The 14,814-nt window shown below is 48.7% G+C and overlaps 1 protein-coding gene across 2 annotated transcripts in view; it reads right to left on the reverse strand.

Moving 5' to 3' along the window:
- Positions 1-388: 388 nt before the first annotated feature.
- The window catches only part of grhl3 (grainyhead-like transcription factor 3), a 14,884-nt gene continuing 458 nt past the window's right edge, over positions 389-14,814 (reverse strand). The window contains exons 2-16 of one of the 2 annotated variants that reach the window (XM_061217773.1): positions 12,265-12,442; positions 11,993-12,057; positions 10,842-11,133; positions 10,083-10,171; positions 9,448-9,604; positions 8,655-8,766; positions 8,455-8,549; positions 6,647-6,805; positions 5,297-5,378; positions 4,330-4,469; positions 3,657-3,688; positions 3,178-3,278; positions 2,946-3,031; positions 2,646-2,710; positions 389-991 (exon numbers count right to left, since the gene is read on the reverse strand). In XM_061217773.1, coding sequence (XP_061073757.1) covers positions 877-991; positions 2,646-2,710; positions 2,946-3,031; positions 3,178-3,278; positions 3,657-3,688; positions 4,330-4,469; positions 5,297-5,378; positions 6,647-6,805; positions 8,455-8,549; positions 8,655-8,766; positions 9,448-9,604; positions 10,083-10,171; positions 10,842-11,133; positions 11,993-12,057; positions 12,265-12,442 — 1,768 coding nt within the window. In that variant the 3' untranslated portion in view covers positions 389-876. Of the gene's footprint in view, positions 992-2,645; positions 2,711-2,945; positions 3,032-3,177; positions 3,279-3,656; positions 3,689-4,329; positions 4,470-5,296; positions 5,379-6,646; positions 6,806-8,454; positions 8,550-8,654; positions 8,767-9,447; positions 9,605-10,031; positions 10,172-10,841; positions 11,134-11,992; positions 12,058-12,264; positions 12,443-14,814 lie in introns of both variants that reach the window. The other variant, XM_061217764.1, reaches the window with a different exon arrangement.

The raw sequence follows: 14,814 nt of genomic DNA on the forward strand, positions 1-14,814 counted from the left end.
ACCTAGACCTTCAGCGGGTAAGACTCAGCGACAGCTCTTGAAGGAGGTCCACTTTTTAATCTCAGTGGTTCACTTTGCTCGTGGTTGTCATGAACTGAAAGGGTTGCCACGTCAGCCTGGTGGCAGAAGCCGCCGCAGGTGACGTCACGAGAAACGAGAAATGTCTGGAAATGTTCCGGGCCTCTCAACTAAGCTTCCGTGGAGGAGTGGTGCTGAGCGGCAGGCTTTCAGGAGGAAATGTGCGACTTTGGTCTAAAAAGCCTCTTGCTGGCTGATTTTAGATCTGAAAATGACAGGCTAGCAACAAAAATCGGCAGTGTAAAAGAAATGTTCGTCACACACAAGTCATAGCAACCTCACCATTCCCAACCAACACTTTTTGAATATGTTTTGCAAAAAAAAAAAAAGGAATGAAAACTATTTTTTTTAAGCAGCAAATGGCAGCTTGAGAAGTGAATGGCGCGATAGCGTACACTTTCGGCTAATTGAAATAGCAACAGCTAACAGCAAAAACTGCAGGCAAACAGCTCCCTGTCCAATAATTATGTCTATTTACATAAAATATTTACAGCATATTAATCATAAATGCTTTCACGTTATAAAATATTTGTTTACGCTCCCCCCAAAAAATAATAATTATAAAATATAAAAAGGGGTTATTAGAAGAGATATATACAATGGCAATGTTTAGCATCTGTTTGAAAGCCTGGCTTTGTTTGCGGTGAACTGCTGGTTTTCCCGTTCTGGAATTCTGTGGGGCGCAGTCCGATGGGATCTCTGGCTCCGGAGTGACAGTGCTTTTTAAAAAGTTTTGAAATTGCTTGGTGGGACTGGACTCCCACAGACTTCCGGGGCCTCCAGTCCCCCGCACCCCAATTATAACTCCGTGAGGGTGACCTGAAACTGGCCCATGGCCTCCGAGATCTCCATCAGGAAGGCGGAGTGGTTGCTGTAGTGTTCGATGATGTTGTCGTCCATGTTGACGAAGATCCTGAGGAGACACAAGCGACAGGAACAAGAGGGGGTTAATGTCCTGCCCGTGAAAACAGGAGGGGAACATTCGTTTGTGCAAATCCAAACAGAGGAAACACTGGCGTGAACGTAAGACGATGACGACGTCAACCGACCAATTTGCACGATTTATTTACCACTATAACATGCTTATGGCCGCTGATGCGCTTTTTCAGGATCTTTAGAACATCGTTCCTTTTTGGATTCCTTCGGAAGCTTCGCGGCCCAGTGCGAGATTCTACGCTTTAATTATCTGGAGACCGACCAAGTAGGTCGTTTGTCTCGTTTAGACTCATCCGCCGATAGCATTTGAGGCATTTGTGGTTGACAGCAGGACTCTAAGGCTGACAAAGTGTGAAGGCTTCATCACCCCCCCCAAAAAAAAAAAAAAAAAAAACCACAAAAAAAAGCGATCTCCCTTCATCAGCGCCCTGTTATCTGCGTCGGTAATGCTGCCAGGCGCCCGAGGGAAGAGGACGACTTAAAGACGGAGAAAATGTGACGGAACCTGAAAGGCTCCTCTGCAGAATGTCATAAGAGCCCCCGCCCTCCCCGCCCTGGGACATTTTTAACACCAGTCGGGCCCACAGGCTCTCCAGCAAGTCACTGTGATACGGCACAAAGTCAGATTTGTGATTAACTAACATTTCTGTTCCCTTTCATTGTAATAATATAAAAATTAAAAAAAAGTGTTTACAGAGTTTTAACACACAGCAAGGAGGAACGTTCTGATTACCTTCAAGCCCCACTGTCCTGCATCTCTCTAACCTGAGGGTGTCCGCCATTTTGTGCATTCCCACATGTTCTTTTTCATTCTACCCAATCTCCAAATTTGTTTCATTTATGTTGCCTGACGACCTGCACCACTTCATGTAAGTATATGCGGTCCTGTTTTAAAACACTCCAGATCCACCCAGAGGGAACATTCCCTGATCAATACTCTTCTGGGAATGTGCGCTAGACAATGCTTCAGTCCCTGGCTCTCCCTGCTGCCTGTATCTGATCCCCCAGAACCCACAGGACCCCCCCCCCCCCCCCACAACCAATCCGCTCCCAGCCAGCACCATGCAAACACCATCATCCTCTGCTGAGTTGGACACCTCCCTAGTCTGTACCTAATCAGGACCTTCACCTTTATCAGAACCAGTGATCTCTTTCTTTCATTCTATAGCGGCACACACGCACGCACTCATGCACACACACACACACACACACACACACACAAACTGATAAACCGTCCGAACACTTCCTGGAGCTCATCTCACACATCAGATTAGGGAAAACAATGGCGTGACTCATAGCTGTGCAGTTCCTCTCCTCTCTTTGTTTTTCTGAAAGGTGCAATTATGGCATTCCTCGAGATCCTCCAGCCCACAGGACAAGACAGTTTGCTGTAAGCTTCCTCGTCAGGGCAGCGCTGACATTCGACTAACTTCTAACAGGTACCTGGAGCCAGGTGGCTTATTACCAGGGGTTGTATCTCTTGTGTCTCTTGTGTCTCCGTCCTGACCGCGGCTGCCCGTCCAATGACAGCGAAGTGTAACAACGGCCGCGCGCAGACAGGGCAACTTTCGTTTCATTTGTTTGTGTTGTTTTTGGCTTTTATTTTTGATTGGCGGGAGATTTGCGCTTACCCTCTTTTGCATTTCTTGTAGATTTTCCCAATTGTGTCTTCCTGCAGGTTGTACTTTTCTGAAATCTGTGGGTTTTTGAGAAGAAAGAGAGAGAGAGAGAGAGAGAGAGAGGTATCCATGTTAGTGTCACGTCATTTAACGTCACGTAAACACATTTAACGCTAACGCTAACGCTAACGCCAGCCACAGTGACATCACAACCACTAAAGGTTCCACTGCCGTCTGCACTGACCGTGACCCGGAAGTGCAACGGTAGTAGGGCGTCAGTGCCGTTCCCCTGGCAACCAGGCTGCTGCTTACCGCCATTTTGAGTCCCCGGAGAGTGGGCGAGCCGAGCATTAGGGCGTCGAACACCTCCTCCGACTCGGTCCGCACGTAGAGCAGGACTGTGTGAGGGAGAAGGGACAGGAGTTAGCCCCTGCGTGTGTGTGGGGTAAGGTACGGAACGAGAAAAGACAGTTGCTCTGGCCGAGGCCGCAACTGACCCCCCCCCCCCCCCCCCTTCCCAAATCTACCCCACCCCCCCCCTTACCTCTCTGTTGCTCCTCATGCCGGGGCTGCTTGGCAGCGGGGGGGCTGCAATGTTCCCCGTTCTCGGGATAAGGGGGGCAGGCTCTCCTCTTCAGCGAGGTCCTGAAAAACCATGACAAGAACAACGCCGGTCAGCTGTGACACCACAATCGGGCAATTAAGTCAAAAGTTAAGTCTCAGAATGAAAGCGAGCAAGATGACGACGACTTAAAACAGCGCCTAGCAGTTGAGCGGTTTCTTATGCCCAAGCCACTCCATACGAAGATCTCGACATAAACTTTATTGAACTCCATTGCCAAAGCAGTACCCTCACGGACGCTAACTGAACACATAATATAGATACGCACGCACACGGTCTGTAAGTATTGGGACAGTGACACAGTATTTGTTGCTTTTAGGCTCCGTACTCCAGTACATTAGATTTGACAACGATGATGAATATGCATAAATATGACAAAATGAAGTGCGGAGACTCGTTACCTTTCAGCCTCCTCTAGAGTTGTCGGGGGCGCCTGTCAGAAACAAGAGAAGAGAGATATGATCAGAGATGTGCTTGTTTGTAACGTGCCCTTTTCTCTGTATGCACTCCTTTTCACTCACACACACACTCACACACACACTCTCTCTCATGCACACACACACACACACATTACCCGCCCCCCTCCCCTCTAATGTTTCCAGACTGTGGGAAACTGGCCTACCCAAACAACACCCTTACTGCCTCTCCGCTATCTGTCGACAAGCCTGAGAAGCACCTCTACAGTGGTAGCGTGTGTGTGAGTGTGTGTGTGTGTATGTGTGTGTGAGAGAGAGTGTGTGTGTCATTCTGAGGCATGAGTTTTGTACTGAAACTCATCACCGTGCCAAAAAAAGATAAACCCTTCTGCCTCTCTTCTACTCTGAGAAAGTGCCATTCCTCCCATCCCAGACACCTTCCACCCCGCACCACCCCCCCCTTCTTTTCTTCCCACACTTTTTTCCCACACTTTTTTTTCCCAACTTTTTTTTTTTCCCTCCTGTCATTTCTCAACAACCCCCCGGGGTCATAAGGATATGGATATGACTCAACATCCCAGGAGAGAGAGAGGAAAGAGGGAGAGAATACAGGTGGAAAGAGAGAGAGAGAGAAGGATTTGGAGGAGACGAGACATACCAGGCCAATACGCTGCATGCTGGAGAAGTGGACCTCCGGGATGAACAGCACGGGCTGGGTCACCAGGTCATCCATGGTTTTGAAATACGTGCAGTCTCCTCCGATGGAGCTGGACACCGCTGACTGCTTACTGCTGGAATCTACCAAAGACAGGGATCAATCAGTCAATAAATCAATCAGTCAGTCAATTAATCAATCAATCAGTCAGACATTTTAAAATCAAGCATCTCAAGCAGGGTGCAGATTTGGATTTCAGGGGGAAAGGTTGTTTTCGCTTGCAGTCATTGTCAAGAAGTTTTGTTTCATAAAAGATGTTAGCGCCGGATCAACTAAAGAGCCTGAATCAAGTAGCATTTCAGAATATGAACTGGAACGAAATAAAATAAAATAAATCATAAAGGGGTATTTCAGATTTTGGTTTATAGATTTATCTTCTGAAATGTCAAGAGTTTAATTAGTTGCTTGCAAGCCTGGCCGTCTGTGAAGTTTGTGCAGTGTTTGGAGACGCGGAGAGCTGGAATCGCGGCCAACGCGACAGGACTGGGAAGACAGGCTCCGATGCGTGAAAAAGCGGTGATTACTGTCAGGATTAAGTTACAGTCTGGTTTCACTCGGAGGGCCCGACGCTGCCTGTTTAACCGCGCAGGGAGCTGTAACTGCACGCGAGGGCCACTGGCAGGGCGCCACGGAAGCGCCGCACACATCCCACACTCTTATCGGGAAACGTCCTTCACAACATTGGAGTGCCTTGTGGGGCAATAGGTGAATAAACACATTTCCTGTCAGGCTTGAGCATGAACAAAATAAATACCCGTGTATTTCTTCCTAATTTCTAATCTCTTGCTGATTCTTGCATTCGACCTAATCACTAATTGTTCCATTAAAATAAGTTTCCTAGTTTTATCTGAGCATTTGCGATGAGCCGATGCGCACAATGGCCGTGGTCGCAAGGAGAGGAGCAACTTACTGTTGTTGTTGCTGCTGTCGCTGGTCTTGCCCCTCCTCTTCACCCTCTTCCTCTCTTCGTCCCTCATCTTCCTCTCCGCACCCTGGGGGGTAGAATGATACAGTGGGGATAAGCGACATGAACGCGATTTCACCAAACATTTTTAAACGTCGTGTGCCGCTTTTATTCTGCGCGACGATAAAATGGACGCTGAACATAAAAAAAGAAAGAAAGAAGGTATACACAGGACTGCCTCTGCTAGCATGGGATCGTGTTTGACTGAACGACAGATTTATAACGGAGTATCGCCTTGAGGTGTTTGTGAAAGGCCGAGAGCAGCCACTTAATTAAGCCACTCTGGTAAATCGCTCTTTAGCTGAGAGGGAATTCCCAGAACATTTTCCATCATAAATGGCAATGAGAATTACCCAGAGGACACATAGCCGGCGCCCCGAGAGCGCAGAACCGACGGCTAATTCATAAAATATGTAGCCTGTTTGTTTCAAAGACAACAATGGCAGGTGGACTAAAATGTTATAATAATAATAGTAATAATAATAATAATAATAATAATAATAATAATATTATTATTATTATTATTATTATTATTATTATTAGTAGTAGTAGTAGTAGTAGTAGTAGCAGTATTTGCTGTAGTTCTTAAGATGAATGTATCGCATGTAAGAAGTTCGATGTTTTAGTCGTTTTGTCATTACAGCACAGGGCAAAACGAAATCCCAGTGGCGCACTCATTTCAATCACCGAAGAGCCCTTTCTCCCTGCCGGAAAAACAGAAACCGGTCGGTTGTGTGCGTCGGCGAGTTCTCCTGTGTGCGCTAAGCACAGTGTGACAAAACATCGAGAGGCACAGACGCTGGGGTGAGACAGATGAGGTCAAAGAGATGGGAGAGATTAGGGCATCAGTTAGGCGCTGTCAGTTATCTGATACAGGAGGGAAGGTCGTCACCACTTCACTCCTAATTTCTACTCTGTACAGCAGATTGGGCTGGTAGTTTTTGGAACCGAGCTGCGCTGAATTGGAGTTGCTTTTGTAGCAAAGTTTCCGCAGACGTATGAGTTACCGGAACAACGGACGAGAGGGAAAATAGAAAGGGCCAATTTATTTATTTGTTCAATCCCGTGAATCGCAAACGCACCGCAACCGAACAGTGCGTGCAATTCAGGGCTATAGCCTATTGTTGGATTGGGCGCACTTCCAATTTACAGCTGGTTAGCCGTGTCCGAATCACTGTACGTGCCCACGATAGAGTACACAGTATGCGTTGTACAACCACGTGACCTGTGTACTCAATAGTAGGCAGGCGCGATGATTCTGATGGCCCGTTTGAGTGAACATAGAGCAGTGCCCACCTTGTCACAGAACACTTTGACCTGGCAGGCAGCCCTGTGAATCAGCCGGTTGCTGCCTGTGCTGAAGTCGTAGGTGTCGATCTGAAGGTTGAGAGGAAGTCCCTTTACCCCCTTCTGGGAGGAGAAGTCTGTGCTCAGCGAGTTGATGCCGATGTACACCTGTGAAAAAAAATAAATTAAAAAATGTAAATAAAATGGTGTCAAACGGGTCCGAGATAGGCACCCGAAGGTGCGGTGAGGTGGATACACTGCCACCTGGTGGCCTGAGACGGAAGGGCGCCGCCGGGCGACTTGTGTCGGCACAATATCGCACGGATCTGCCTCCAGAGCAAACGCATCTCATCAAAGAACAGCACGCTACACCACACCCGCTAATTGGGCAATAATTTCCACCTGTTCAGGACGATGACTGCACTAGAGATTTACTTATTAAGAACAATTACTGGGCAGGCTGGGGCGTGCGGGAATTTGGGAAAGAAAAGAAGGAGCTGGGTGGAAAAATTGGAAGAAAAAAAAAACGTAGAGTGTTTTATTTTTCCTTGATTTATGTACCCGGTTAATTTTGAAAGCATGCTACTCGTGTGGGCTACACTGAGCCGGGATGTGACATATGACGGGCTGGCCACAGGTGTTGTAACTGAAGGTTGCGGGTTTGAATCCCAGGTGTGATAGAGTGCATGGGGGAAAGGAACATGTCCTGAGCTGTTTCAGTAGCACACGGGCCGCACGCCAGAGAATCTACGCTGTGCACGTCCCTCTGCATATGAGCACCTACATGGCTAAAGCGAAATGTAAAAAAAAAAAAAAAAAAACCCAAAAAAACATTATTAGTATTTTTGTAAAATGACCATCTCCGTGTGCCCTCTCATTCCCCCGCTTCTCTGGAACGTACTCCGTGTTCTTCCCCGTAGCCCCGTGAGGAAAGTTGGCCGAGGGCCCGGCTTCCTGCTCTGACGCCCACGGTGAGACGGCGCGACGCGGGCGCCTTCAGCGAAAACCGAGCGTGACTCCCCCCCCCGCCCTCCCCGCTCTCAAAGTCGCGCTGAAATGAAGACGCGCTTTTATTGCGGGAGCGATCGCTGCTCGCGTTGAAGCAATGCTCAAACGGGGTCGCCGAGTGCTTGATAAAGTAGATATGTCCGTGCCGCGACGACTAGGTGTTTAGAAAATTATGTTAAGCTCTGTTCTCCTAGGTGTAATAATGACAGTAATAATACCTGTACAAAGGTGGTAATAATCTCTCTCTTCTCCCTGTCTCTCCCTCCCTCTCCCTGTCCCTCTCCCTCTCCCTCTCGCTCTCCCTCTCCCTCTCTCTCTCCCTCGCCCTGCTCTGAGTTTCGCTGCCCCGCCCTAGAGAAGGCCCGGGGCGATTGGAGGATCAGATTGAGCTCCACGGTGACAGGCGCCAGGGGCAGGCACATGCCTGAGATTCCTCCCCCTGTTGGGGGTACGAGGGGGGGGGGGGGGTGTGATTATGCTATCATCGGCCCACTTTCAGGGAAAACGCTCAGCTCTGCCGGGTAAACACACGCACACACACACACACACACAGGGCGTGTGCGCATAGCAAAGAACCTGCCTGACACGCACCGTGTATGTGTGTCTGTATACTGTGTGTATGTGTGTGTGTGTGTGTGTGTGTGTGTGTACATACAGTGTTTGTGTGAGTGTGTGTGTGTATATATACAGTGTTTGTGTGAGTGTGTGTGTGTGTGTGCGTGTTTCCAACATTAAACCAAAGACCCCCCCACCTCCCCGCCAACTCCCTTCGCATTGGCCCTGCCCCTGGTCCCCCTTGGAGGACTCACCTTGGCTTCTTCGTTGGTGTTCCAGATGAAGGACAGGGCGTTGAAGGCCACTTCCTCCACGTTGCTGATGCCGCTCAAGACCTCCTTGTAGTCCGCTGGAAAGAGGGAGAAAGAAGAGCCGTTAAGTTAAAACCGGTAACGTTCCCGTAGATTCAAACAATTCGCGAGTGTCTTCGGCTATATACAGGGAGTATACTTACCGATGTCAATGACGCGCTGCTTGATGGTCGGCTGGCGGGCGTGCCAGTGGTTCCAGCACTTCAGCTGGACCTCGGCGTTCTTGTCGTTCTCGAACACCGCCATGATCACCGTCTGGAGACGGGGGGCGAGGGGGGCGAGAGAGAGGAGAAGAAAAAGGAGCGGGAGGACGGGAGAGGAGGAGAGGAAGAGAGAGACGGAAAAGGGACGGAGGTAGACGCGAGAGAGAGAGAGAGGGAGAGGGAGAATAGAAGGGAGAGAGAAAAGGGGAGTGAAGGAATGGATCGAGAGTTTGAAAGGAGAAGAATGGAGAGGGAGAGAGAGTAGAGAGAGAGAACGGGCGTTACTTAAATGGATGAACTGCGTGACGTCGGCTAAAGCTAGCTTCATTAATCACGCTAATTCTCCCTTGTGTCGGGGTGTTAGCAGTTGCCAGGTCTGTGTGTGTTCAATTCTCCTTCTCACAAAGGGAGGCAGTGCTCCCCCCCCCCCCCCTAACCCTAACCCTAACCCCCCCCCCCTCCCGACACCGAGATGAAACGGCGAGTGAGAGAGAAATAGAACAGCAACCTCCCCTCTTATTTTTCGGCTGAGATGACCCTGAAGACCTGAGTGCTACTACCTTTAAACTACCCCCTTCTCGACAGGGGACCCCCTTTTTAAACTGACAGGGCCCACGTTCTACCCCGGGATTACGAAGCCCTTCGGCGTTCAGTAGCCCGTACAACTGCTGCTGTAGAAGTGTCTGCCCCCCATTGTGATGTCATCAGAGTGCGCCGGGCAGGAGAGACCCACCTTGACTTTGCTGGAGGAGAGGCCGGCCGCGCTGTCGGCGCCCATGCCCTGCAGCGTGATGGGGTAGAACTGGCCCTTGTTGAGGTAGACCATGGGCATGTCGGTGGTCTTGTGCTGTGAGGCTCGAGGGGACCCCAGGATGAACTGAAAGTCATTCCTACGGAGGGATATTAAAAGGGGGGGGGGGGGGGGGTCAATTTCCTGATTTCCAGTCAGCGACTGCATAGTGCGTGTGCTGCACTTCCAAAAAAAAAAAAAAAGAACTGTCTTAACAAGTGTTTTAGTAAAGTCTAGACTTGTATTTATTTCTCTCAAGTAGAAAATGTTAACTTCACTTTAAGTTAGTTTGCTTGACAAGGGAAAATATCTTACCCTTATTGGCAAATCTTGAAATTAGTCAAGAATCTTATTTAATGAAGGAGTAATCAAAATAAGATAAAAATTGTAAATATAGCTAAAACACTTGATCAACTTTTTTTTTTTTTCAGTCCACCGTTTCAGTTATCACACTCATTTTGTGACGATCCTCGTTAAAGGAAAGTCAAAAATCCAATAAAGAAAGTGAAAGCGGTGCTGTAAATTACCATGTGGGCACGCAGTGGGCAGTGTAGTTTGTCGTGTCCTGCAGGGCGTACCTGTATCTGTCTGGGGGCGAGTTTGTGTAGGAGTCAGAGTACACCGGGCTCGCCTGATCCCCGAGCAGAGGCTCCGTGTAGGACAGGGACTGTGTGGAGAGAGAGAGAGAGAGAGTGAGGAGGGCAGGGACTGTGTGGAGAGAGAGAGAGAGAGTGAGGAGGGCAGGGACTGTGTGGAGAGAGAGAGAGAGAGTGAGGAGGGCAGGGACTGTGTGGAGAGAGAGAGAGAGAGTGAGGAGGGCAGGGACTGTGTGGAAAGAGAGAGAGAGTGAGAGCAGGGACTGTGTGGAGAGAGAGAGAGAGTGAGGAGGGAGAGAGATTGTCATGAGGAGAGTGAGAGAGAGAGAGAGAGAGAGGCCAACGATCACACTGCTCAGCATCTTTCACTACGTTCGTTGCATTCATTAATCTCCATTACATACGGCAGGATACACACTGAGATTCGAACCCACGACCTCCGACCTCTCGGTCACAAGCAAGCCGGGGTTCTTCCATTTCATATTTGAGTGTCTTTCTAAATTGGCCGATGATCATCAAACCACCGCTGGTTTTCCCGTCCTCCCTGTGTCGGGGAGTCGGGTGTGAAGACAGTCGGGCCGAATCGGCAGCGCGAATCCTTCAGCGAATTATTACCCGGGAGGAGGGAAAACCAGGGCCGGATTTGACCATCACCCGTTCCACGCTGACGTAACGCAGCCTAATCTCGGTCGCAATCGGCAGGGCCCCGGCGAGACGTTTTTTTTTTAACGGTCGCCGTACCTCGGACGCGGCGTCCATGTAGCCGGCCTCGACGCCCCACTTCTGCTGCGCGGGAGGCGACAAGATGGTGTCGAAGAAGTGGTTGATGGCGTGACGGTCGTAGGTCTCGCCGCCGGGCACGATGAACTCGTCCGGCTGGCCGCCGGGCTTGGCCGTGCACAAGGGCGCCAGCTTCTTGTTCAGGTCCAGCGCCTCCTGTGGCTGGGAGGCCGAAATGCTGTCGGACAGCAGCTTCATGATGTGGGTGGGGCTCTCCAGGGCTGCCAGGTCGGGCAGCGTGGCGCTCAGGTTCCTGGGAGGGAAAATGGCCGTCAGGCTAATGCTAACTGCTAGCGCCTTTATAATTAAGCGGTAAAAACTGTGATAAATACATACATAAGTGATAAAAAGCTTTTAAAAATTGTCTTATTTAACCAAAGAAGTAAAAATATATAAGATATTAAGATATTAAGATATTAAAATGCTTCTTGAGATTGACTTATTCTTTTGGTTTTTGCAGTGTACCGTTTCAGTTTTGACAGGCGAAGGGAAAAAGGCACGTCAGGCTAATGCTAACTGCTAGCGCCTTTATAATTAAGTGGCAAACCCTCAGTGGGCAAAATGTTTGCCTCTTTTAACAAAAAAAGAAGGAAGGATTTTAAGTCTAAATATATATGTACCACTTCAGGCTAATGCTAACTGCTATCTTTTTTTAAAAAATGAACAGGGTTGAGGATCTGTGGTGGTGGAAACCATGTGAAACCTGTGCGGACAGTATTATTACTGATCTAATCCCAACTTATTCACTTCCTCCTCTCTGTTGGCTTTACTCAAAGAGAAACGCATGCCCAATCAAAGACCCATTCTTCCCAAAACAAAGATGCCTCACTCATGAGCGGCTGATTTCTGCAGTGACTCATGGAGTTGTGCAGCGCCTCTTAATCCTCTCTCCGGGTGTAAAGTTTGGATTGTCCTGTCACCTGAGTGTGACCTCCGCAAAGCCCTGACTTTCTACACCTCGATTCAAGGGGAAGGGAGGGGACCTGCCTCATTGTACACGCACACACACACACACACACACGCACGCACGCACACACCGCACACACATACACACACTGCACACATTCACACACACACACACACACACACACACTGACGGAGATGGGCCTTACCTCTCCAGGGGCTTGTATATGCTGCTACTGCGACTGCAGGCCACCAGCTTCTGCTCCTTCTGGGTCTTTAGGCGGGAAAAAAAATGACATTTATTTAATCAGTCTCGCAAAATCGCTTTCTTCTTTTCCGACCGTTGAAAGCATACGTTTGAAAAAGGACTGTCGTGGGCTCGAAGACATTCTCGCTGCGTCTTGGTGCTCGAGTGTGATGTCATTGCACTTGAGTGTGATGTCATTGCACTTGAGTGTGATGTCATTGGACGTGGGCGTACCTTGAAGGGGTCGCAGAGCAGAGAGATGGTGGTGATGTCATCCTCGGTGTTCAGCCTGGTCTTGGTGCGATCCGGGTCCACCATGGATCCGTCTCCGTAAGACTTCCAGGCGTCCATGACGTAGCTGTCGTAAAAGCGCTGCGGACCGAAGCTCTCGTTTTGTAGAACCATCAGAGATCTGTGGGGGGGGGGGGGGGGGATTAGTGCAGAAATTAGTACTGAGCTGCATACATTTACTGTGTTTTTTTGTTTGTTTTTTAACCCTTTGAAGAGTGGGGATTTTTGGAATGTTGTCAGTGTTCTAGAATGCTTTCGGTCGCCAGCCGCGGTTGTTGCATCGGCGGCAGAATGTTCGGTGGAGAACATTCTAATCGCGCCATAAATGCGCCATAACCAGGGTGAAATCTCTGAATTTCTGCCCAATCGGAAGCTTGTGCTGGACCTTGAGCAGGCTTGAACGGTAAACATATAAAACAACGTATGTGAATAATGTCCTCGCTTTGAAACAGTACTGAGACTAAAGCGTTTAGCCGTTTTTATCGGAACGGTAGAACGACTACGTTTTTTTTGTCAAAGCAGCCACGCACAACATAAATAGATACGAAATAAAAATAATAGTCATTGTTGCCTGTGCTGGCATATTTTTCTAATCTGACTCAAAGCCTGACGCAGTGGCCCTGGAGGGAAGGAGAGAGAAAAGGCAGACGTGGGGCGAGGAGTTGCGTCTTAATAACACGCCTTCCGCGCTGCTATGTGCCCCAGGCTACGATGGTTTCGATTGCAAAACCACAGCTTAATATGCAGCTGGGGACTTACTGCATCAGGATGAGAGCAGTTTAACCCTGCGCTAACTTCCACTCGCCACCCACGCACACGCACACACCCACACCCACGCACATGTACACGCACAAACGCACGCACACGCACACGTGTGCAAACGCCTAGTTACCCACTGATTGAGTCCTGAGTAACATTACATTTCCACAAAAAAAAAAAAAAAAAAAAATTAACACATCAAGCGCTTGTAATCAGATTTAATTTAGCTCAGTTTCAAAATTGAATATTAAATAATGTGATGCAAAACATGCCCTTTCAGAGTTAATTTGAGACTGGACATTTTGCTGTGTTTAATCCATTTATCTGTAAGTACTTCTTCACCTCCAGGTTCAGAAATGTTTCTCACAATCAACAGCACATTTTGGCAGCGCAGGTATTCCTTACATGTTACATATATTTTACACAAAGTTCATTTTTATAAGCAGTTGTATCAGCACCGGTTTCACTCAAATCTAAACTTTCATTTTCATGTGAAACTCCTAATTTTTTAACAAGGGAATTCATTGTTTTTTTAAAGGCCAAAATGGTTCTTCGGTGTCGTCATATAAGCAAACGGGTGCATTTCCTGCAGACTGGGTCACAAAAGGAGCCGACCTGGGGTTTGTTTGGGCCTCTGCGAGCTGCTGAGCTAATCCCTCAGTGTGTCAGTGTGGTGCGTTTGTCCAGCGAAGACAGGGAGCAAACAAAGCCAGCTTTACCCATCGCGACCGCGGAGCCAAACACGCCGCTGTGAGAAAAGGCAGCTAAAGGCCCCCCGGAGGAAAAAAGTTTGTCACCCTACTCTCTCCACACACACACAAACACAAACACTCACACACACACACACACACACACTCACACACACACCCTTAAGGAAAAAAGACCAATAAAGCAGCATTCCGCGCTGTAAGTCAGAGAGGTGCACTGGACTTCCTGCAGCCTGGGAGCCTGTGCACCTGTCTGAGACGCACCTGCAGCACCTGCAGGAGCCCAGGTGGCATTCCAGCACAGGTGGGCCCGGCAACGTCATTTTAAACCCCTCAACCCCTGGGAATGACACCATTTCCCTTTTTACTTGAGGGCCGCCGTCTTCAATGACACAAAACATGCACATCTGTAGTGACCCCCCCCCCCCCCCCCCGTCACTTTTTAAGATTAATCTAATGAGCAAAATGCAGAGACTTTTTAAAGGTAACCTAGCCACAGGACTGTAAGAGAGAGAGAGAGAGAGAGACAAAGAGAGAGGGAGAGACGGAGAGAAACGTGAGTCGGGAAGGTGATTGTTTAAAAGGTGCTCACTAACACAGGTTTTTTGGTTTTTGCGGGTTACCCGTTTCCTCTCCTGCTTTGTACACAGATCCCCCAAGGACAACGTCAACACAACCCCTCACAGAGAGAGGGCTCTGTGAAATCCAGACACCCTGCATCCCTGGCTCTTTTACAGCATTCCCAGAGAGAAAGAGGGGAAAAGGCTGGGATCATCTTTCCCAATGACAGGGCATCCTGCTTCTTTTTTTTTTTTTTCCTTCATTTTTTTTCTTTAAATCTTTGTTTAAAAAAAAAAAAAAAAGGAGCAGGTCTCAGAGAGCATCCAGTGTTACTCATATTCACACAGCTGAGCTGCGTTACTCATATTCCGCACGCAGCCCCAGAAAACACTCAGCTGAGCTGCGTTACTCATGTTCCGCACACTGCTCATGTCCCGGGGTTTACGGTGCCGGCGCCTCCACGGAA

Source organism: Conger conger, chromosome 1, assembly GCF_963514075.1.
Source record: "Conger conger chromosome 1, fConCon1.1, whole genome shotgun sequence".
Classification (NCBI taxonomy): domain Eukaryota; kingdom Metazoa; phylum Chordata; class Actinopteri; order Anguilliformes; family Congridae; genus Conger; species Conger conger.